General features: G+C 37.0%; 2 protein-coding genes and 1 long non-coding RNA gene across 4 annotated transcripts in view; 1 reads left to right on the top strand and 2 right to left on the bottom strand.

Moving 5' to 3' along the window:
• The window catches only part of LOC116162566 (zinc finger MYM-type protein 4), a 43,409-nt gene extending 39,770 nt beyond the window's left edge, over window positions 1-3,639 (bottom strand). The window contains exon 1 of the mRNA XM_031476210.1: window positions 2,131-3,639. Coding sequence (XP_031332070.1) covers window positions 2,131-3,580 — 1,450 coding nt within the window. The 5' untranslated portion in view covers window positions 3,581-3,639. The remainder of the gene's footprint in view (window positions 1-2,130) is intronic.
• A 133-nt stretch (window positions 3,640-3,772) lies between these two features.
• LOC116162579 lies at window positions 3,773-4,915 on the top strand. The gene is made up of 4 exons (XR_004143557.1): window positions 3,773-4,142; window positions 4,206-4,289; window positions 4,344-4,440; window positions 4,537-4,915. It is a non-coding gene; the product is annotated as an uncharacterized LOC116162579 (long non-coding RNA).
• A 5,428-nt stretch (window positions 4,916-10,343) lies between these two features.
• LOC116162576 (transmembrane protein 64) lies at window positions 10,344-11,324 on the bottom strand. Of its 2 annotated transcripts, none has more exons than XM_031476230.1 (3): window positions 10,765-11,324; window positions 10,576-10,715; window positions 10,344-10,503 (listed from the first exon to the last, which is right to left on the bottom strand). In XM_031476230.1, the coding sequence occupies exons 1-3, from the start codon at window positions 11,263-11,265 to the stop codon at window positions 10,398-10,400; spliced, it is 747 nt and encodes a 248-aa protein (XP_031332090.1). In that variant the 5' UTR covers window positions 11,266-11,324; the 3' UTR covers window positions 10,344-10,397. The 2 variants fall into 2 exon arrangements, with proteins under 2 accessions (XP_031332090.1, XP_031332089.1); XM_031476229.1 differs by having other exon boundaries at window positions 10,554-10,715.
• Between the last annotated feature and the right edge of the window lie 482 nt (window positions 11,325-11,806).

Below are 11,806 nucleotides of genomic sequence, written 5' to 3' on the forward strand. Positions count from 1 at the left end.
CATTTTGTTATAGCCTTTGTCGTATTTCTTGACTGTACTTAATCTAAGTAAAAATTCCCATAAGAATTTTGTTCTATTAATCCGATTGAATTCATAAAAATTTGTGATTATGTATCAAACAATAATCTTTGCAATTGAACTCGAAATGAAGTCTCTCCGAGATTCTTAAATTTCAAAACAAAAAAAGCAATGTATGCAATCGAAATGTAACAATCATTCTATTACTTTTTCGGTGTATAGGGTAAGGACTCTAGCACATGATTTACGACTGCACTACATGAACGAATGTTAAAACACATTTTTTTGCATAATTTTCACGAATTGTAAGCGTCTGATATACATTTATCTTTACATTTACAAATCATTGATACTCGCATTGATATGTCATATTTCATAAACATTTACTACATTTCTTAAACATTTGCTAAACTATTTTCTACATTTCCTTAACATTTGCCACATTACCTAAACATTTGCTACATTTCCTCATCATTTACTACATTTCCTTAACATTTGCCACATTTCCTGAACATTCGCTACATTTACCCAACATTTGCTACATTTGCTCATCATTTCCTCGGGACTGTACACCACATTTGCCCAGCGGTCAACCCCTCGTATATGACAAAGAGTTCATATTGATTTCTTTCATTTTAAAAGCAAAACCTTTCTATTAATTGTTGACAGCAAATCTAAATGGGTAGATATTCATGCCATGATGAGGGGCACAGATGTAGTTCAGACGATTGAAAAATGTAAATCGACGTTTTCAATATTAGGCATTCCAAATTGTATTGAGTGATAATGGACCCCCATTCAATTCGGGAGAATTTCAAAAATTTTGCCAAGTAAATGGTATTCAACCTTTAAAATCACCACCATATCACCCCCAATCCAATGGATTAGCTAGCTGAAAGAACCATAGGAAGTGTCAAACATGCTCTTTATAAATTTATAAGGGTAGATTCTAGTTTAGGCATAGAACAGCAAGTAATAAATTTTCTGTTTTCGTACCGTAACACACCTAATTCAACAGGTAAAAGTCCAAACGAGTGGTTGTTTAAATTTAAACCAAGAACTAGATTGGACATGCTCAAACCAACTAATAACACTGCGATCATTTTAAAAGAACCGGAAAAATTTAATAGTCCACCAATTTTTACAGTTGGAGAAAAAGTGTTAGTAGGTGGATTGGGTCCTGGTAGTAATGTGAAATGGAAGGAAGGTGTAGTTATGAAAGTTGTAAGTGGAGTAACGTATTTGGTCAAAGTGGAAGACAAAATTATGTATAAGCATGTAAATTCGTTACGAAAAAGTTTTTTGGAGGAGGTAGAAGTGAATCCTTCCACATATCATGTACCTTTTGTACCACTTACAGTGACCGATAGTGTCACACCGGTGGATAATTCACTCCAAACATTACTAGTCCTGTTAAGCCGATAGTGTCGGATAGCAATGTATCAATCGATAAATCTGTAGCCGAGGTTGTTTCTGTTGAACCATTGCGGCGTAGTACACGAACTATTAAACCACCACAAAAATTAGATCTTTGAATTGTTAACATGGGGAGGAAATGTGATGTATTGAACGCGAATATATTTTTAAGTTGGTATTGTAGTATTGTAGTTTAGTTTGGTAACAATGCAATGCATCATGTCCGTTTCCGTAAGTCAGTCATGTACCTACCACGTTGTATTACCTTCGTCAGTTATGTGTTAATATAGTCTTTTGTTCAATGTCCAGTTATTTACACGAACCCAGTACCGTCAAATATAATGGTGGGCAAACATAATAACTGGAAGTCATTTTCAGGACATCATTGCACAATTTGTATTTAATTTCTGACAAAATTGCAAATATTGGGTGAGGTTTGACAACATCAATCATTAATTCGAGTGGTTTTAAATATTCAAATAATCTGACCAGTACAGTGGTAAATAAATTTTAATTTTAAAATATAAGTTTCTGGATCAAGTGATAATAAGTAAATTATCCACCACAAAATTGTTAAAGTTTTGCCTTAAGTACCAAGAAATGTTTTAAATTATATTCTCAGCATAGTATGCTTTTTTTAAAACATGTCAACCCTGCCGATACCGCCTGGAATAATACACAGAATGCAATACTCACCTGCAGCAGTTTTTTCTGTACTACTGGTCTTTTCACTATCAGTGCTCACAAATACAGGATCTGAATCGTCCACTTCCTCTGTATCTACATTGCCAGTAGTTACGCTTTTTTCTACCACATCATCGGAAACTGTGTCCGTCTCCATTGGAGCAGATTGTCCATCACTAGCATCTGCGTTATTGCTTTCCTTATTTAGACTGTCACCTAGTACATTATCAGCGTCGCTTACAGAATCCTTTGTAACCTCTGAATTTTTTTCTGATTCTGCAGGTACGTTTGGTGTATCCGATTCCTGAACTTCCATGCCTTCTGTACCGGTTTCACCTTCCTTTCTGCTCGTAGGTATATCCTCTGATGTAACGCTATCTACAACATTGGTTCCACTTTCACTTACGCATGAAATTATTTCAGGTATAGTCATCAATGTGTCTGCATTAGGTGTTTCTTTATCTCCAGATTCATCTTTTTCAGTTTCGTTGTCTGTCCCCATAGCTTCTTCGTTAGGGAAAACTATGTCTGATCTTGTATGATCATCATCGTCTTCTATAGTAATGGCCGCAATCTCGGGTGGATGTGGCTCGAGTTCAGACGGGTCTGCTTCATCGTCTGTCAGTATGATCTCTGTGGGCACTTGTTGAAGATTGGCTTCTTTATCTGCTACGTCTGTAATCTCTTGTGACGGTTTTTCAACTTCAGAAACGTCTGTTTCATCGTCATCTGACAGTATGATCTCTGTCGGAAGTTGCTGAACATTAGTTTCTTGGTCAGTGACAGTTACAGCCTCGGTTACAGCAGTAATCTCCTGTGGTGGTTTGTCGAGTTCAGTAGTTTCTCTTTCATCGACTGTAAGTATTATTTCGGTAGGTTGCTGAATATTGTCATCTGCATGTACTGGCTCTGGAGGAGGATTTTCTAATTCAGAAACGTTCGGTTTATCTGTGGATGGTTGTGGAACATTTTCCGTTGTTACAGGGACCTCCTCTGGTTCAGAAGCTGTTATTTCATCAGGTAACCGTGTGATCTCTTGGGACGGTTGTTCAACATCACCTTCAGCCGTTACTTCTTTACGAGTGGTGCCTATTGATACCTCAATGTCTTTCTCCTTCGCAGTATCAATTTCTTCGTCAACATCCATATTTTCCTTTAGAGGTTCACTCTCTTCTGGCGATTGTATGTCAATAGAAAAAAAATCTGTGCTCTTTGGCTGTTCAACTAGATGCGACAGTTCTAAACCACTCGCTGGTTCGTCACATTCACCAATTAACATATTATCTGCAGAAGCACATTGTTCATTAAACGAATCTTCCAATAAAGAAGTAATAAAATCTGCCTTAGGTTCTGTTGTATTCTCATTTGAAGTGGTCTGTACGTCTTCTGGCGTCTCTCCTGGATCACCAATACTTTCAGGGTTCTCCATTATTGTTTCGGGAAGTGTGTCGGTCACGTCCATTTTACAAGACACGTCATATAAAAGACGGAGTTAAAAACACTGTACAAGTGACGGCACAATACCTGAAAAGAAATTTGTTTGTAAGAAAATGGTTGATGGTTTCTACTCGGGTTTCTACATATAAAAACACCACCTTTTCATCTTTTCATAATTGAAGACACAAGTGCGATTAAAGGTGTCATGTAACATTTTTTTAAAAATTGACTTTCTGCGTTCTAGTGATATTAAACATGCTATTCTTTCATTTGTTAATCAGTTTGAAGTCCAAATATGGTGAATAGCTGATATTTTTAATGATGAAGGTGTTATGTTCCACTGTTTTTATGGTTCCACAGTGGATAAAGGTGTTATGTACTTAACGTCAAACATAACACCTTCATCCACTGTTAGTAGAAAGTTTTACTTCCACCATCGCGCTTGAATAGGTTATGTGTAAAGATTTGTGAAAGTGTTGCACTTTGTTTGTGATGATGTACTTGCAGTTTTAAAATAATGTCTAGAGGAAAATACATTTTAGAGCTTCTAAATACGCAAAAGCAGCCACCGGCTACACTACAGGAAGGTATAGGAATAAAATGATTGCATTATATCATATCAGGTTTCCATTACTTTTTAACAATTTTAGGCTTGAATTTGAATAAACAAAATGATAAGAGTGAAAACTTAAGTAGTACTTCGAGCAACTTTTGTGTTTTAGAAAAGAATGTGGGTGAGTTCTCCGAGTATGATAACTATACACTTTTTATATGTTTATCATTTTTAGAAGTAGGTATGTCATTTTCCTAGTACCAGTAAAGATTTCTCAACTGATAACATCACCAATCGCCCTGAAAATTCAGATGTATCCAATAGGAATAAAGGTAAACATTTACATCTATACTTACCTATATTTCTACATCATGCAACACAAAAAATAGGTTTAAGAGTACCTAGGTATTACGGTAGTACTGTTATAGGCGATTATGGTTTTCAACCATCAAGATCAAATATGGATGATTATTTAACTGACGAAGATGCAACGTCTGGGAGCGAATACTTTCCCGATGGAGAATCAAGCGATGACTCGGATAATGAGGTGCTGACTAACATTCGTGAAAAATTATTATCGCAAAGAAATAATGATCCAATGAGGTACTCAAAAACTCCCGAAGATGCTGCACTCATAGACCATGTTACTGCTGATAGTGAAATGGGAAACACAGGAGGAGCAGAAGACCGGGTTTTTGAAGTAAAAAGACAAACTGTGAAGAAGAAGTTATTTGAGTTAAAAGAGAAGACTTCGAGACGTCGTCTTAGGAATCCGGATCAGTGGAAAAGACGGAAAGCTGCAATGGCCGGGACAAAGGGAGAAGAATATTTGTCTCAAACAGGAAAGATTGTGCCACAAAAAGAAATAAACTCTGGATTGTTGTGCAAGGATAAATGCAGGTTAAAGTGCACTGAAAAATTTAACTTAGACGACAAAAAAATAATCTTAAAAAAAATACTATGGTCTTGATATGAATGCGAAAAATGCATTGCTGTTCAAAAGTTTAAATATTAAACCTGTTGCGAGACATAGATTAAACGTAAAGAAACAAAAAACATATACGTTTACATATTCCATTACCTTCAACCAAAAGTCAGAATTTGTTTGCAGAGATGCGATGTGCTCCTTGTATCAGTTTAGCCGAAAAAAAATTGAACTTATACAACGGATGTGAAAGAATGGGCAAAATGCACCAACACCCGACAAAAGAGGTCGTCATGCTAATCGTCCACACAAAATTAATGAACATATTATTGACCGCATTGAAAATCACATCAAAAAATTTCCAGCCGAAGAATCCCATTACTCCAGAAACAAAAATTGTTACAAAAAGTGTTTTGTCGCCTCTATTTACTCTAATGCACAAGTTGTATCTCGAAGAATGTAAAAGAGATGGACTGGAGGAGTGTTTCCATATAACGTTGTCTTCATATAGCAACATATTTTCCACAAAATTTAATCTCTCGTTTGGATATCCACGAAGCGATACATGCAGCGTTTGCGATGCTGGAAAAAATACAGATATGCACACTGAAAATTACAAAGCCGCATTTGCATCCCAAAAGAGAGACGGAGAGAAGCCAATGACTGAAAACAGCATCTGTTACTTAACTATGGATCTCCAGCAAACAATGCCACTGCCCAAATTATCAACAAGTAAAGCATTTTACTTGCGTCAAATGTGGTTTTACAATTTCGGTATTCATTGCATAATTGGCCATGAATCCAAACCATTTTTCTTTAATTGGACTGAAGACATTGCCAACCGGGGGAGTATTGAGATAGCCAGTTGTTTATACAGATTTTCTTAACTACTGAAGGAAACCTACAACCAGATTGACCATTTAATAATTTGGTCTGATTCTTGTGCCGGCCAAAACAAGAACTTCAACATTGTGTCCCTTTATCAACTTTTAATTTTAAATGGATCATTTAAAGTAATAGATCATAAATTTCCAGAGGTTGGACATAGTTACTTAGACTCTGACCGAAACTTTGGTAGAATAGAAAAAAAAACTTAGAAAGGTAGAAAACGTGCCTCGTGCCTGAACAATACCGTGACATTATTCAAAGGGCGAGCACCAAAAATTGTGTTTGTGTGAACATGGAAAATTACTTTTGTAATATTGAAGAACTTCCTGCGCAGTTGCATATTTGGAACAAGTATTAAATGGATCAGGGTTGACAAATTTGGTAGTTATAAATACAAAGAAAGTTTCGACGACTTTACTTCATTCCACAAAGTCGATCTGCTCAAAAAAGGACATAGAGTGGTAAGTGGTAATAACACAGTTACCGTACGACACAGAAAAAAGAGGCGGCTTAACTACAGAAAAACTAAACAACTTACGTGAACAACTACAGTTCGTCAAAGAGGAATATAAATGGTTTTATGAGACCATTTTGGAACAAAATCAAGACAATCCCAAGAAAAAAAGAAAAACCACATAAGATAATAAATCAACTCTGTTATTGATGTTTTTATAATGGAAATAAAACATTTTTGGTTAAATAACACCTTCCTCCATTTATATGTATCACTAGTTTATACATATCACCATGAATGAAGGTGTCATGTACATTCAAAGTTCATTTTCTCCCAACCCACCAATATTTTTTAAAAGTAAAATATGACCCTATAAAATATAAAATGATGTCTCAAATATGACGTTTAAAGAGCTGTAGACATTGAATAAATAACAAAGTTCCAATCTAAAATCTTTAATGTCATTTTTTAGAGAATAATCATTCTGTGACATAACACCTTTATCCACGTGTGTCTTCAATTTGATACTTTCTCAAATTAACTTGATAGTTTTTTTAAAAACCGAAGTACGTTTGTTAAGGATGGCTGTATCTAGGTATTTATATATCTATGTGGGTATATTAAAGTCACTAGATATAGAAAGTACCGCAATCATCCGCCATTTTTGGGCAAATTTGCTGCCAACTTAAAAAAATTGACAAATAAAATCTGAATAGCTGTCATTTTTTATAACCTCACTTCATAGTACTGTCATGTTTTATAAAAATATATACAGATATCTCCAAACAAGTGGAACAATCCCTAACATTAAAGTTACTAGAATCTGGTAACTTCCGCCATTTTTGGGCAAAAATCATGCGTTCTTTCTCTAACACACGAGCCCAATGGATTGCGGCACTTTCTATATTTAGTGACTTTAGGCACAGATCTACACATACACAGATTGCTAAAGGCCGCTTGACATGGAGCAATACTACGCGCAAGAACTTGCAGAAAGAAATTGCAAGGTCAAATCCTTGCATGCAATAAGCATTGCATGGTATTTGACATGGTGCAATTCTATTTCAATTGCCACATGTCTGCCAACAGAAGAATCATATGGATTTGTCAACAAAGTTGTTAACCTCAAATGAAAATTAAATTTTGATTGCTTGAAGAAACATGAAAATTACAAGAATAAATAAGATTAGTAAAAACAAGTAATGAGTGCGTCTCTCAGCATCACAGTTGCCGCCGCTGTATTTTACTAGGTTGGTGCCACAAAAACAACTAGATTTATCCCTAGAATTGCACGATTCATGCAAGAAAAATAGCACCGGTCCTATAAAAATTGCATGCAAGTCTCTTGCAGCAATTGATCAGCTGGCTTTGAACTGCGCATGCCTTTCGCAATTTTTCTTGCAACTTGCATGCAATTGCAATTTTTATTGCTCCATGTCAAGCGGGCTTAACCTTATGCATTTTTTGGGAAACAAATTTAGGTATACTTAAAGGCGCCCTCTATTGTGGAGCAGTATAAACATGTATCGTTTAAAACTGTAATATGACGCTTATGGATTTATGCGTTAGATGTCGCTGACACAAAATTAAAGCGCTAATGTTTGCACAATTCGAATTCCTTAATATTCATATTATTACAGTGATATGATATGATAGGAGGGACGCTGAGCCATAATTGTTTAATTTAACACTGGAGTTACTCATTCGTCGTAAAGGGGTTATTAAGCGCGGGTACCTGTGGTCACAGATACACACGAACATAGGGCAGCTTCTTAAAGAATCGTGAAGGTTTTTTGAAGTTGGCGGAAATTATTTGCAGCTTTAAAGGTCTTGACAGATTGCTAACCGCAAAGGTTTACTTAAAAACTATGTATATCTCTGCCATAATTAACGTTACACTCTTTACCTCGGCGATAAGATTTGGAATACGTATGTAGGTATACATATATGATCTCTTGAATACGTGTCTATAAACAAATCACAAAATAAATTCACAGATTACAAATATCAAATGCCAAAAATAACGAATTCGAATTATGCACACTTTACCGCTTTAAATTTTTTGCAGCGACATCTAATGCATAAATCCATAAGCGTCATATTACAGTTTTAAACGGTACATGTTTGTATTGCTCCGCAATAGAGGGCGCTTTTAAGTATACCTAAATTTGTTTCCCAAAAAATGCATAAGGTTAGCAATCTGGGTATGTGTAGATCTGTGCTTTAGGGTATATTTAAGTAACTTTATTGCATTGCGATGGCGACAATAGTGTCGATCTTTTGATTAGTCGTTCAGATCGGCGGCCATGTTGCATCGAGTATATTATATTATTGTATTGTAGTATATGCAACACATGTCATAGGTGTATTGTATGTTGCCTATTTCTAAGGTAGTACGGGATTCTTTAAATACTCTTCATTATCTCCTATACGTCCACAACTATGGGCAGGTTTGCTTTTTTAATTAATTGACGTTTGTTAATTTTAACTTTGACAGTCTCAAATCGTGTGCCATCGGACAACTTCGAACAGACTCGTTTATTTTGAAACTCATACACCCAGGCGATGTCCTTGATCGTATTTTATTTTAGTTGCAATTAACAGGCACTGTATGGTCTAAGCAAGATAGCGGAATCCGGTTAGCTTTTGGAGGGAATAGGCATTCTTGTTTTATTTTCGTGTTATTGTAGTGTGAAGTTAGCGTAGAACCTGAGTACACTACAAATTGCAAAGCGGGCACTTACATTTGTGTTTATTTAATCCAAGTAAATAACCTACGCCACTGGTCCCAATAACAAATCAAATATTCTATCAAGGGCAATGCTGTGCGTTGAAGCCTGGGGCGGCCATATTTTCGGAGCCAAAGTTTGTTTAATTTTTAATTAACAAATGTGGGCTTTACTTTACGATCATTATTATTACTACTCACTCTTTCCTTCTCTAAGGATGAATGATGCTATGCACACATACTTAGTGATGTCATAATACACCGATGACTATAGGCGAGTAGCGAATATTGCACTCCAGCGCCTCCACACAACGACTCTGACATTTCGTGAGGTGAAACAAATCTTTGATCGCATTGTTTACCATGCATGTTAAATAAAAATTCGGCCTTAATGAGTGGTTTGTAGCAGTCCGTGCGGTTTCAGAGATTAGAGTAGGTATAGTTTTTCACGTTTGATTTGCATCTGATTTACTCGTAGAAATTAAGGTTGGGTCAGTTGCGTGTTACATTACAGTGTAGTTACAGCCAGATGTCTTGCAGGAATTTTAAAAATTCAGGCTTCTTTTCTTATTGCATTATTGTTTAAATATATTAAATTTCGTTCCTAAATAGAGACTTACTATGAAACAGTAAAATAATCAAACGTGCAAATTAGTTCGTAAACCCGATTTCTGGCAAGAATCGTCTCCAGAAACACCATTTTAAATATATTCTTTGGTGGGTGAAAAGTGGAAAATATCAGGAAGCCATCTACACAAGTCGGGAGCAAGGGGCCGTTTTACAAGTCATTTAACGCGGGGATCCCTTTTAATAGCTTGATCATAACCTCAAATTGGATTATTGCACACAAAAGAAAAATTACAACAAAACGGCCGTTCTAGAGACGAAACTATGTAAAATAATAGCAAAACAGATGGGTACTTACACTCTTCTCACTTTCTTTATCCAATTTTCTCTTCTTTGCAACTCAAATGGTCTGTTGGGAAAGCTGTAGAATTTTACAGAAGAGTCCGTAATTATGTACGAATTACTGCATCCAACAACACAAGAAACTCTGGACGAACGAAAAGTGTTTTTCGAAATCATAATTGTTGTTTTATTTGGAGTAAGCTTGTAAATATTAATACAGTAATTAACGGTTAAATTCGCCATCAGATGGCGCCACATCCGAATATGCTACTCGCACATTCCACTTTTTACACGACACCCTGTATAACCACTGTCAAATGTCAATCAAAGATAACAATAAAAGGCCTTATTCAAAAATAGAAATTGTTTATATTTACAAGTCAGACTATATCATAAATAGATTTGGTATTATCAGCCTCGGAAATTGCTTTGGCAAGTTCTTTGCGCGCCTTCGTCCCCAACCAAACCAAAAGTCCGATCGCGAACACCACCTGCGGGTGCGAAACTACATTTTACTACTTTCGCATTCTGCGTGCCGTACCTGCACAGCTGCCAACACGTACGTGAGTGTCGAAATTTCGTGATTCTCCAGCACGTCTCGCATGGACCGTAGAGACGAGCCCGTGTACACTCCGACCGTCTGTCCCGGCAGTAAACCGAGCACGGAGGCGATGTACAACGTCCTATCGCTAACGCTGCTAATCTACAAATCGAACCACTTTACCGACGGTGGGTCTAAATAGGTCACTTACCGCGAAAATTGTATTTTGCAGCCCGAAAGGTATGGGCGTAAGTCGGGCGCACAGTACAATCCGAAAGCTTGACGGGCCGGAGATGACTTTGAAAATCATCGCGGCGGTCTCGTTTGTAACTAGCGGACGTAGCGTCGTATGTCCGAATCGCTTCAACGAGTTGTGGGCGATACTCAGCCCGATCGCGGCCCCGCATACGCTTAGGATCAATCCGGTTAATATTCCGAAGAGGTAACCCGTCGTTATTACCATTCCCATGTATCCGATCACTATCGGAAACGATACAATGATAAACATCATCAGGATCACGAGGTAGATGATTGCAGTGTCTTGGTTTTCGAGCCATTTTAAGATGTGGTTCGTGTAGGTTTTACATACGTAGAGAAGCACAGCGAAGAGGAGGAAGACGGTGAGCCCCGTAAAGGCATTGCGTAGGGTTGTCGTGCATTTCTTCACTTCTCGAGGGTCTTTTTTGTTGTTTGCATTTAAACTAATTTGCATTTTACGTCATACCTCATGATTATGACCGATTAAAATCGTAAACAACTTGTTGACATCTGTTAAAGTCACTAGTGACTTTAACATCTGTTTATTGCGTGCGCCATCTATGTGTAATCGGGTAAGACGGTACTGGCAGCATTCTGTAACTCTTAAACGAACAGTAGTCATTTGTTAATAAAGCCCCCTACATACTGGATCAAATCGGTGGAAACATGCTTGCCAAAAGTCGACCGATTAAATCAAGGACGTTAAAATACCCTGGACGCGGCATTGTACCATTTGTTGTGAAGCGTGCAGTGTACTTAACCCCTAGATTCTACGCTAACTTTACACTACAAGAACACGGAAATAAAGTCAACCCGGCAACGTTTAAAAATGGCCACCCGAGTGACTATTTATACATAGCTGTAGCTATGTACAACACTTTTGAGCCCTCTCTAAACAGGGGTAAATACTACATACACGCTATGAGTAATCAAAATGGAATCGAGCCATTCCCCAGGTATTACAACACATACATCAGACAAAACTAGGAGATTGA

Source organism: Photinus pyralis, unplaced genomic scaffold (genome assembly GCF_008802855.1).
Source record: "Photinus pyralis isolate 1611_PpyrPB1 unplaced genomic scaffold, Ppyr1.3 Ppyr1.4_LG10, whole genome shotgun sequence".
Taxonomy (NCBI): Eukaryota; Metazoa; Arthropoda; class Insecta; order Coleoptera; family Lampyridae; genus Photinus; species Photinus pyralis.

What these genes read in the sequence shown, in the direction of transcription:
- LOC116162576 (XM_031476229.1), bottom strand. Translation starts at nt 11,265, where the DNA reads ATGCAAATTAGTTTAAATGCAAACAACAAAAAAGACCCTCGAGAAGTG. An exon ending in TGCAAAATACAATTTTCGCG is followed by an intron (nt 10,716 to 10,764) that starts GTAAGTGACCTA and finishes TTCGATTTGTAG; the next exon opens with ATTAGCAGCGTTAGCGATAG. An exon ending in ACGTGTTGGCAGCTGTGCAG is followed by an intron (nt 10,504 to 10,553) that starts GTACGGCACGCA and finishes TCGCACCCGCAG; the next exon opens with GTGGTGTTCGCGATCGGACT.